Source organism: Culex pipiens, chromosome 2, assembly GCF_016801865.2.
Source record: "Culex pipiens pallens isolate TS chromosome 2, TS_CPP_V2, whole genome shotgun sequence".
NCBI lineage: Eukaryota > Metazoa > Arthropoda > Insecta > Diptera > Culicidae > Culex > Culex pipiens.
The window spans coordinates 189218701-189230752 of NC_068938.1; the positions used below are offsets into that span (position 1 = coordinate 189218701).

Consider the following 12052-nt stretch of genomic DNA (forward strand, 5'->3'; position numbering starts at 1 on the left):
TGATGAATGAGCGAAAAGATGGCTGCGCTGCCTGCTGGGTTGAAAATGGAAAATTCGCCGCGCGGCGCGTTGAAAGCGCAGCTGTCAAGTTGACAGATGGGATTTAGTACAGGGAGGTAGTAGAATGTGCCGACAGGGAAGTGTGTGGTACTAGAACCGAAATAGGGTAGTGAAATTGAAATTTTTATTTATTCGTCATGTTATATTTATTTTGTGAATAATTATTAAAAGTCTGATCCAAATTTCCAATTAATTATTTATCATCGTCATCAGAATTGCAACGGTAGTGGGCGCTAAAATAGCTTATTTTAAGTATATTCCTATATCTGCAGAAATCTATTCCTATACCTTAAATTGAAATAAATTTAAATAGCGAAAACACAAACAAAAATCAAAAACCTGAGTTTCAAAACTCTTTATTTATTTACTTTTACTCTCTTTACTGCTCGGGCAACTCGCAGACCTCATGTCATGAGCTGTCTCCAGATGCATTGCCAGTTAATATAAGGTACGCACTTCGGAAGGAATCGGTAAAGAAAAATTTCAAGTGTGCAGCAGCGGTAGCGAAAGCAAGTCAGAGAGGGTGAAGAAAAGCCCCAAGAAAACATTCCCTCTCTTTTGTTCTGCCGTTCGTTAAGCTGTTTCTTGACCCCCTTTCTTTTGAAGAGCATACCAGCCCTAAAGCTAAATATGGAGATCGAAAACGCGGTCAAGGCGGTCAAGACTTAGTTATCGATGCCTCTGTGCTCACTTGTACTATGCTTTCTGGGATTCCTATCCAGTTAGCATAAGAGAGCACAGAGGTATCAAAATGTTGCGCATTATCTTTGTGAGCTATTGATTTTTGAATTTTATCCCACAATTTTTATAAAATTTCTATTTTCTGCAAGACAATTTAATTGAAAATATTGAATTATTGGAATTTCTTTTATTTGATTTATAAATTTTTGATTTTTAATCTATGAATTATTGATTTTTTTATGTTTTGGATATTTTGTGTATAGAATTTTTATACTTTAAAAATTTGTTAATTTTTAAAATTAAATTTTTGAAATTTTTAATCCTGGATTTTTTTTTATTTTGATTAGTTAAACTTTTCAAGTTTTGTATTTCGGTATTTTAAATTTTTGTTTATCTGCGTTTTAAAATTTCTAAATTTAAATTTTTATAAAATTTCTATTTTTCTGCAAGACAATTTAATTATAATTGTAATGCTAGTTGTTAGGCTTTTCTCTCTGATTTACTTAATTGCGGGCAATAAACTAAATCCGTCCTTTTAATATTAAGAATCTGCGTTTTCATTTTCGAAAATATTGATACGTTCAAGGATACGTTTGTAATTTCAGTCGCATTAAAATTATAAAATTTCGAAAAGTAAAAAAAAAATCAAATTAAAACTTTAGGAGCCACATATTTAAAAAAATCTCGTTTTTTTTAGAATTTAAAAAAGTAATTTAAAAACATAAAATTTAAAAAAAATCTAGATATATAAAATTATGCTCAAAAATTAAAACAAATCAGAAATTACGTCAAAATCTTCGCGCCACGAGTTTAAAACGTAAACAAAGCCAGCTGATGATGCAAACTCACGGGCATTTTTTGATATGGCCGTATGAATTTATATTAAAAATACCATTTCTATAAGTTTTTCGCCAATTTTAGTATCCATGATCAATTACATAGAATCATAAAGACAAACTTAGTGCCAAAAAACTGTTTCTAGCACCATACTAATGCTAAATGTTTTATTTATTTTTTGCATAAGACCACGGACGAACGGACATGACACCAGGAACAAATTTTCTTCAAATTTCTGAAGCAAACTATCACTTGCGCCATCTACATTCAAGTTGTCGAAGTAGCATCGCGCGATTACGCATGATTTCTCAAAATGTCTTATGCAAAAAAAAATCAAACATTTAGCATTAGTATGCTGCCGTTCTACGCATAATTGTCCCATGTCACTTTTGGACGATTCTGACTTTTTATCATTTTTAAGCTTAGTTTTACTTATACTTTCAGAAAAACACATAAAATCTAGTACTTCGTTCAGAACATCATTGAAAACAACACCAAGTCTGTTTGTCCCATCGTTGAATTTCTACGCATAATTGTCCCACCAAGTATTTTCTATCACGAAATCATGAGTTTTACAAAGCATTTCATCTTGTTTACCTGTTTACCTGCAAGAGGATTACAAATAAGGGTGATAAAATGTTAACCGGGGTGATTAGGGACATATAGGGCGAATAGGGACCCACGGGACAATTATGCGTAGAAACACAGAAATCGATCGAAAAATTTCAATCGCGTTTTTCTCAGTTGCCCTTTTTTGAACATGGGACAATTATGCGTAGAACGGCAGTATGGTGCTAGAAACAGTTTTTTGGTATTAAGTTTGTCATCATAAAGATTCTATGTAATTTATCATGGATACTAAAATTGGCGAAAAACTTATAGAAATTGTATTTTAAATATAAATTCATACGACCATATCAAAAAAAGCCCGTGAGTTTGCATCATCAGCTGATAACGTTTTAAACTCGTGGCGCGAAGATTTTGACGTAAGCGATCTCGCTTACGCAAGTTTTCGCCAAGAAGAAGTAAAAGAAAACCTGCTTCACTTTTAAAACCCCTTGTCATGTCCGTTCGTCCGTGATAAGACATTTTGAGAAATCATGCGTAATCGCGCGATGCTACTTCGACAACTTGAATGTAGATGGCGCAAGTGATAGTTTGCTTCAGAAATTTGAAGAAAATTTGTTCCTGGTGCCATGTCCGTTCGTCCGTGGTGTTGGTTAGTTCGACTTTGGATTTCTCAATCATAACACAATAAAAACACACTCTTAAGTAAGGGTCCACCTAGTTATCATAGTTTATTTGTATCTGAATAATATTTCTGGATTTATCTCTTCGTGCCTTTCCTGTTCTGTATTTATAATTTTATTAAACACTGCAATTATTAGCATTCACTTCCATTACTACAGTTACCATTTCTCGATATAAAAAAGAACTATTATTTTTTTTGTTTCTCTGTCATAATAACACGACTTAGGGTTGTTTCTTCTTCTTTTACTTCGTTCTGCTTTACACTTGTTTTGTTTTGTTTGCGTTTTCGCGCGTGCCTGAAAGTTTTGTATTTTTTTTGTTTGTTTTTGCCCCTCCAAATTTGGGAGGAAAAAGTGCGCCGCTCGCGCTCGCTTCGAGGCCGAAATCGGTTTTTAATTTTGAGTCCAAAAATTTTGCTATCTGTTTGATTTGTGTGTTATTTGAAATTAAAAACATACACATACATAGTTTGCGCAGGAAATCGGGGAAATGGAAAAAGGGGGTGCGTTTGTTTGAACGTTTACTTTTTTGTTGTGTTTTGAAAAACTTCTACTACAGAAAAATATCATCAATCCTTGTGATCGTTTTTTTTATTTAGTTGCTACTCACACAATCATTCCACTAGCGAGGAAGGAAACGAAAAGGTTTACTTTGTTTACCGTCTATACATATGTTGTAAAACTACAAAACGAAGGTACAGAATGTAAAACAATATTCAAACAAATCGGAGAAAGGAAATACTTTTGTGTGCCAAATGTGCCAAAAATGTGAAGACTTTGCTTTTTTTCGTTTTGTACAATTCTAAAACAACTGAGAACTGCCGTCAACGACCTGCTTTGCTACTACAAATAAGTGTTTTCGCTTCGTGTTAAATTGTGTGTAAATTCAATAATTGCTGCTTGCTGATAAACGACACCTAGCTTTGTTTGAATGTAAATGTTTGTTGTGTGCTGCACTAACACTTCGTTAATTTTCTGATAAATCGCTCTTGTTTGCTGTTTGTTGTCTGCTTAAAATCTATGTTTTTTTTTATTTCTTGCTGAAAACTGTTTTCTGCTTAGTGTTTTTCCTGCTCCTTTAGGTATTTATAGCTTTATACTTTCTCTGCCTTTTTAAATGTGATTTGATTTGACTACTACAATCCCTCTCGTGGCGCGTTCGCCGCGTCATCATTGCGTATGTTTGTTCTTGTAAGTTCTTGTTAGTAAGGTTGTAGAGTTTCTTTTTTCGGGGGTAAAACGAGCGCTCAAAATTCACAAACGTAAAGTTCTCGCACGTCGGATGCCTTACGTCGATATTAGCTGTGAATGGAATGATTCAAGTTTATTTATGTTTTTCTCAACAATCCCGACTTGACAAACTTACAGATTTGACTGTCGCCTTGATGAAATCTTTCTTATGCGATAGATCGTGGTCCGGATACTTGGCGTAGACTTTCTTGCACACCGTCTTCATGGTGATCTCCTCCAGGTTCGCTTCCTCGAGAATTTCCTTGAGGAACTCCTTGATGTCGTTCTCCTGCAGTGGTGAAAGGGGGACAGCAATGTGTTATTATTAGAAAATACTAAAAATGTTTAGGTTTAGAACACTGTTTTCTTCAATTCTCTCCTCCTCCTTTGTTGTACTTTTAAAAGTTGTCTTCTACAATGTTTTTTTCGGCTTGGTTTGTGGTACAAATGCTTTCCCTATCTTTGATCAATGCAAGTTAAGAGATGAGAGATATGACTTGGGATTCAACAACTATTAAATCGGCAGGAGGCAAAATGATTGTGACATTTTTGAGCAGATTGTGGACACCTATCCCGCACTCCATTTGATATAGTTCCTAACACGTCGTAAGGTATGTCAGGAGAGCTTCATCTTCAACATCAGCACACCATTTGGGACAGTTAATGTATGATAGGAAAGCTTCATCTTCAACACCCGCACACCATTTGGAACAGTTAATGTATGATAGGAGAGTTTCATCTTCAACATCCGCACACCATTTGGAACATTTGATGTATGATAGGAGAGTTTCATCTTCAACACCCGCACACCATTTGGAACCGTTGATGTTAGATAGGAGAGCACAGCATTTGGAACAGTTATTGTTTGATAGGAGAGTTTCATCTTCAACATCCGCACACCATTTGGAACAGTTAATGTATGATAGGAGAGCTTCCTCTTCAACACCCGCACACCATTTGGAACAGTTATTGTTTGATAGGAGAGTTTCATCTTCAACACCCGCACACCATTTGGAACCGTTGATGTTAGATAGGAGAGCACAGCATTTTGAACAGTTATTGTTTGATAGGAGAGATTCATCTTCAACACCCGCACACCATTTGGAACAGTTATTGTTTGATAGGAGAGTTTCATCTTCAACACCCGCACACCATTTGGAACAGTTATTGTATGATAGGAGAGTTTCATCTTCAATATCCGCACACCATTTGGAACATTTGATGTATGATAGGAGAGCTTCATCTTCAACACCCGCACACCATTTGGAACGGTTATTGTTTGATAGGAGAGTTTCATCTTCAACACCCGCACACCATTTGGCATAGATCCTCCAAAATTAATAGGATGCGCTTCCCCGGATAAGCGAATCAATCTGTAAAGAAACCAAAATGCAATAAACTACACCACAGCACTTACACTGGGAGGCGCCTTCGAGTCCTTCTCGGCCTTGCTGCCCTTTTTCTCCTCCTTCTTGTCGTCCTTGTCCTTGCCGCTCTTCTTCAGTGGCTTCTCGTCCTCCTCGCCCTCGTCCGACTCGTTCTCGTCCTGCTCGGGCTCCTCCTCGTCTTCGTCCTCTTCCGAGGACTCGTCACGTCGGGACTTTTTGGCCGGTGCTGGCCGCCTGCCCGGCTTGCCCTTGGCTGAGGGAAAGATTCCATTTTTAATAACTTTAAGTTGTTCCGGACAGCTTCCAACTTACCCTTGGCCGGTGGGGAGGAATTTTTCGATTTGCTAGTGTTGGCCGCCACCACCTTGCCACGCTTTGCCGGTCGCTCGCTGTCCTCGCTCTCGGGCTCGGACTCCTCCTCCTCGTCTTCTTCGTCCTCCTCGTCGCTTTCGGTTTCCGGCTTTCGCTTGCGGCCACGACCCCTGCCGGCCGACTTGGCCGCTGGACGGCCACGGCCCCGCGCCGCCGGTTTGGCCTTCTTCTTCTTGGGCTCCTGTTGACGAGAAATAAATGAATTAAAATAAAGTTCTGCAAGCTAAACCCGGAATCATTCAGCACAACTCACATCGCTGAAGTCATCGTCGCTGGGATCTTCGGACTCTTCGTCGCTGGACTGTTTGCGGCCTCTCCGGGCCGAGGCTCGGCTGCCTCGAGCAGGCGGAGCACGCACCGATCGTCGCTTGCCCGCGTCCGAGTCGGAACCGCCCGATGGGTTGTACTGGAAAAGGGAGAACATTCACCCGTTTAATACCAATTCCAAGGGGAAAGATGGTGAAGAACTTACGTCGGATCCGCTGTCGGACTCGTTGCGGCGGCGCCCCACCTTGACGACCTTCTCCTCCTCCTCGGAGCTGGTGTAATCTACATATAAGGAATCATCTACAACAATTATCGAACAAGAGCGTGTTTAACCCTTCCGGCAGATAGCAAAGAACCAAAAGCTACTCTACATTGTTAGATAAGGCAAATTTGGATAAAATAAAAAGCGGTAACTTCAACCCCTCTCAATCCTTACCTTGATAGCCCCGTCCCGCGGTCGATCGCTTCGGTCGGCCTCCGCTCGATTTGCCCGAGTCACGGCCACGTGCCGGTGCCGGAGCTGCCCGCTTGGCTGGCTTCTTGGTTTCCTCCTCGCTGGCGTCCTCTTCCTCTTCGGCGTCCTCCTCGTCTTCGCCCTCCTCCTCCGGAAGCTCTTCGTCGCCGTCCGGCTTCAGCAAAAACTGGAAGATCCGCTCGGCCACCTCTTCCTTCGAGCCCTTGCTGTCGAGCTCGAGAATTTCCGCCGTTTGAGCAAGCTTCTTCGCGTCCATCTTCTCGGCCGCCGCCAGACGCTTCTTGTACTCGTCCGAGTCGGCTTCGAACTCGAACCCGTCAAACTTCTTCAGGTTCTTCTTCATGACCGGTGCCTTGCCCTCCTTCTCGTAGATGATCAGGTGCAACGTCTGCAGCGCATCCATCTTGGTCTTGACGATATTCGCATCGATCAACGCAATGGCTCCCAGCGGCTTCTTGGTGGCCGCCGCCGGTTTCTTTTCGCCGTTCTTGGCGGCCACCTTGGCTTCCGGTTTGGGCTTTTCCTTGCCCTCCTTTGCACTCACAGGAGCTTCCTTCTTGGCAGCTGCCTTCGGCTTGGCATCGCCATCGGCTTCATCTTCCTCCTCTTCTTCTTCGCCAAGCTCATCTTCCGGTTCCTCTTCCTCCTCCTCGTCCTCTTCATCATCGTCCTTTTTCTTAGCTTTAGACTTGGACTTGGGATCAGCTGCGGCTACGGCCTTTTTGGGCTTGGCCTTTTCATCAGCTGAAGATAAACGTTTGAAGTATTTTAAAATCGTTTCCCTCCATTTGAAAGTTTGACATGACGTTACCTACTTGTTGATAACCAAAGTCAGTCAACAAACAGGTAACGTTGTAGTGACAAGGGAGCGCTCTTTTATTACGTAACTCAAAATAGCATTTTCAGACAAGTGTCAGCCAACTAGATCACAAACTCACCTTTCTCGTCCTCTTCCTCCTCCTCCTCTTCCTCTTCACCGTCCTCATCATCGGCCTTCTCCTTGCCGCTGGCCTCGCCGTTGCCCTCCTCAGCTACCTCAGCAGCACCATCCTCCTTCTTCTTATCAGCGGCGGCGGTGGCGGTGGCGGCATCACCGGTCGCGCTAGTGTCCTCTACCTTGGCGGCGGCCCCATCTTCCTTCGCGGGGCTGCTGGTTGTCTTCTCGTCTTCGCGATCTTCGGCCTATCGGGAAAGAGCGAAATAAACAAACCAAACGTTGTTGCATCAGTTTGGGTGAAGTTCAACACATCGAAGCCGGTGTGCGATCTCGTCGTTGCGAACAGGTTCTTGGCGATGTGCGTGTGCGCCGTTTGTACGGTTCCCGCTTTCGTTCGGTGGTGGTGGTGATGTTGCATCGCGAGCAAGTTTAGAAAACGCGTGCGGTTTGGAAAAACGAACCAAGTGGAAAGAAAAAACGGAATCTTTGGTGAAAAGCCTCCACGACGCAGGCAGGGTGGCGAACTGATTGATAACCTTGCTTTTTAAAGATTTAAAGCTAATGTTTCCATATTTCTTTTTCACAGAAATCCCGCCTCAAGTTTTTCGTCCTGTTCCGAGCCATTGATGATCCAAATCGTGAGCCCTCTTGACAGGTCATATATCTCTGACAGAATTGTCACATTGACATATGTAAATCATCGAGGAGGGTTTTAAATCCGAATGATGATCGTGTCCCAAAATACGAAGATCTTTCCGGCTAGGCTGGCTGAACAACGGGTTTCGAAAGGAGGTTCTCTGTGACGTTTGGCAGCCAAGCGCAAAACACTGCCGGAAACACTCACCAAACCCTTAGAAAAGGAATGGTGTAAACAGAAACAAGTTTAAACTTTGTCGGGACCACTAGGCTTCCAACGATCTGCGGCCAGTTCATAGAAGGTCCATTGACCCTCTGAGCCAAGAAACCGCCACCATTAACTGCATTGTACGTTATGAGCTCGACAGATCAGCTGAAGTTAAACGGAGGCGGAGCCTGTTCACTGTTTGACCTCTGAAGATCCCTACTTTAATAGTCAATACCGGCTCCCTCCCAAGAAGCCTGCAGTTCAACAAAAGGGAGGAAAATGTTAGTCCGATAATTGAAGTTGCAGTTGAATCCACAGTATCTCCTTCAAGCTTCAGGTTTTTTTATTTTTTTGGGTTAATAGGATAAGGCATTGCCTTTCGATGGTGTGCGAGCTTCGTCGGAGGATGACAGGATTGAGCCTGCGCATCCTCTGGTGGAAAAAAGGAGTGAAAAAGTGAAAAAAAGAAAAAGAAATCCGACGAGTTGGTCGGGCGTCGGGGCCAGTTTGTGTGCGAGCTTCGTCGGAAGATGACAGGATTAAGCCTGCGCATCCTCTGGTGAAAAAAAAAAGAAGTGAAAAAGAAGAAAATCCGACGAGTTGGTCGGGCGTCGGGGCCAGTTTGTGTGCGAGCTTCGTCGGAGGATGACAGGATTAAGCCTGCGCATCCTCTGGTGAAAAAAAAAAAGTGAAAAAAAGAAGAAAATCCGACGAGTTGGTCGGGCGTCGGGGCCAGTTTGTGTGCGAGCTTCGTAGGAGGAGGGGGGAAAATAATGAAGTGTTATACAAATGCCATTTATTTACCACTATATACGCGCTGATCCCTGTTTTGCCTGATGGGATTGGAAGTTTAAAGATAGTTCGAGAACCCGTCTGGTTCTTGCTCTATGTTTAGGCGGGGCCAGACAATGCCCAATGACCTCGGAATTGGGCCGCTAGGATCTCTGCCATTCTGAAATGGGTCATTGGAAGCAGCGCGAGGGCTGTCACCACCTAATACCCGGGACTGAGATATGTTGTATCAGCATAAACCAAGTCTGATACAAACTATACTTTCCCATAATTTCGCTGCCGGCCAGCGGGTATTGGATTGGACCACACACACACACACACACATAGGATAAGGCATTGCCTTTCGATGCCTCCCGAGCTACGACGCTATGGAGAGGACTTTCATAATAGACCCATCTGCGAGCCTTCCGAGCAACGATACTAAAGGAAGATCTTTATGGTTAACACACAAAAACACTTTCAATATCTAAAAAATGAATATTTTTCTCTAATATAAACTCGACGATCCAAAATTTCAGCGTGTCTTTCGATCAACGATTATATAGAAATGACTTTTTCACCGTGAAAATTTCGCACATTATTCAAAAAATTAAAGCATAATTTACATGACGCCGTGAGATTTCCAAAAAAGTGTCCTCGTGGATTGTGGATGGTCCCATCACGGAACAATTAATTAAGTTAATTATGATTAAAAAAAAGCACAAAAGACAAAAATCACTCAACACGAACTCCACTAACAGCGACACAAACGAATTGAACATAAACATTGTTACTCACACAAAAATAAATTTTCTTCCAAAAAATGCTCGTTTGTGATGTTTTATTAACCATATTTTTTGTTTATATTATCCGGATACATTCAATTTTTAATCTTGTGATCCATATTTCAAGCTCTTCCCGGGATATAAGACATTCGGATGACAAAAATGATTATTGGGGCATGTTCCGGTGGGCGTACTGTGGTCAAATCTCAAATATGAAGTAGGTAACAGAAGCTGGCTTTCCGCCTTTGATTTTAGGTGGGACTTAACCAGTAGAAAGATTTTTTTCCTGAATTGAAACATTCTTAGGGAAAAAAAATTAAAAAATCAAATTGAAAATTCATAGTTTCATAAATTATTTTTTGATTTTTATAGTTTTAATCCAAAAAAAATGAATTTCAGATTTTTAGATATTGAAAAATAAAAAAATCCAAAATTTCTTAACTTTAAATTTAAAAATCTAAAATGCAAAACTAAAAAAAAAAATTGTATTAAAACATAAAAAAAATCAAAATTTAAGAATTTAAAGTCAAAATAAAAAAAAAAATTGAAAATAAAACACAATTATTAGAACAAAAACTTATAAATTCTTTAATTCGTAAATTCTTAAGTTTTAATTTTTTAAATTCTCAAACTCACTTGAAGTCATATTTTAGGTTAGAGAAATTTTGAGAAGAAAATTACACAAATTTCGTGTTTCGATTTTTTTGAATGACATTTAGGCGAGGATCATTTAGTACGATTTGCATTTAATTTATCAAATACTCAGATTTATGAATTTTGGAAACTTAAATATTTTTTTATTTTTTTATGTCTAAATTTCAAAATATTTTAATTTCTATTTGAGATTTCTTTTTTTCTGCCAAAATTATTGTTTTGGTTTTTTTTTCTGGTTTTGCCTAATGAACTATTCTGGATTTTTTTCGACTTCTCCGTAACTAACCTAAATTCAACTAAATTGGGTCGTAGGACTCAAATTTCATGTTAATTTTTTTTTTTCAGTTCGATTATCCGAACAAAATGTACGCTTCCCAAACACCGACGTGAACTTCAAGTACCTGGAATTCATAAAATTGGCCACCTGAAAATCGCTTCCCTAACACGGATGTGAACTTCAAGCACCTAGAAAGCGTAAAATTGGCCACCTAATAAATGCTACCCCAACACTGAACTTCAAGTACTTAGAACGCTTAAAATGTTCCGCTTAAATTGCACTTCCCAAACACAGATGTGAACTTCATGTACCTAAAATGTAAAGAATTTGAAGGAAAAATAGCGTTTACCAAACCCGTCATCTTATTTTTAGTATCTCTCAGTATGGACTAAACTGAAATGAACTACGTTATTCAATGCCATTCTGATTTTTTTTTTGACCGGCTGAACGCGAGTCGCCACCCTGCCGAGATCGCTTCCACTATCCAAATGCATCACGCACACACTCTCACGCATCGTCGTGTACACAACACACATGTAGAAAATCCCGTCGTGGCCACCCCACCGCTGGACCAATGAGGAAGAGGAAGAAGGCGCCACCTCCTTCGTCACGGAACCACAGGTTATCACGCGTCAATTCCGCTTTTTTCTTCCGATACTCGATTCTCGACCGAGTTGGCCACTTTCCCACCCAAATCCCGGCACTTTCACCACCAACAGAGCGTGCGGACACTGCACACACACACACCGACACACGCACACCAAACCAAAGCGGGTCGTCGGTTGACATGGCCAAGCGGAGAGGCGCACGAAAAAACAAACACAACGCCATTTTTCGAGATGCGTTTTGCGAAAAATTTCAACGCGGAAAAAGGCCCCAAACCGGGCCACGTTCCGGCCGAAAACACCCGCAACGGATGGCCCGCGCCGGGCGCTACACACTGGAACCACACACGGGCCGGAACGAACGGGATTTTTACCATTTTTGAAGATGAATTCGTCTCTTTATCGGCGTTTGCCGACATTGAAAATATTTAACTTGATGGAGATGGCGAGATGGAGCTGGGCTGAAGAGCAGCGGTGCCACTTGGGTTTGTAGATCTCTGCGCAAGGGTAGGATGAAAAGTCTGCGCGTGTCTGAGCACTTGTCAAATAATTATGAAAATTGACATTTGAGTGTTGCTAAACTTCCAGATATCGCTAGTTAAATAAATAATAACTTTCA

The 12052-nt window shown here is 41.1% G+C and overlaps 1 protein-coding gene across 2 annotated transcripts; it reads right to left on the minus strand.

The window, feature by feature from the left end:
* Positions 1-2851: 2851 nt before the first annotated feature.
* On the minus strand, positions 2852-11947 carry LOC120415122 (protein DEK). 2 transcript variants are annotated; one of them, XM_039576543.2, is made up of 9 exons: positions 11808-11947; positions 7499-7742; positions 6522-7304; positions 6291-6385; positions 6072-6224; positions 5759-5999; positions 5476-5699; positions 4195-4347; positions 2852-4130 (listed from the first exon to the last, which is right to left on the minus strand). In XM_039576543.2, the coding sequence occupies exons 1-9, from the start codon at positions 11850-11852 to the stop codon at positions 4116-4118; spliced, it is 1953 nt and encodes a 650-aa protein (XP_039432477.1). In that variant the 5' UTR covers positions 11853-11947; the 3' UTR covers positions 2852-4115. The 2 variants fall into 2 exon arrangements, with proteins under 2 accessions (XP_039432477.1, XP_052563881.1); XM_052707921.1 differs by having other exon boundaries at positions 6291-6367; positions 11808-11852.
* Between the last annotated feature and the right edge of the window lie 105 nt (positions 11948-12052).

What these genes read in the sequence shown, in the direction of transcription:
- LOC120415122 (XM_039576543.2), bottom strand. Translation starts at nt 11,852, where the DNA reads ATGTCGGCAAACGCCGATAAAGAGACGAATTCATCTTCAAAAATG. An exon ending in GGAGGAAGAGGACGAGAAAG is followed by an intron (nt 7,305 to 7,498) that starts GTGAGTTTGTGA and finishes GTTTATCTTCAG; the next exon opens with CTGATGAAAAGGCCAAGCCC. An exon ending in TTCCTCCCCACCGGCCAAGG is followed by an intron (nt 5,700 to 5,758) that starts GTAAGTTGGAAG and finishes TCTTTCCCTCAG; the next exon opens with CCAAGGGCAAGCCGGGCAGG.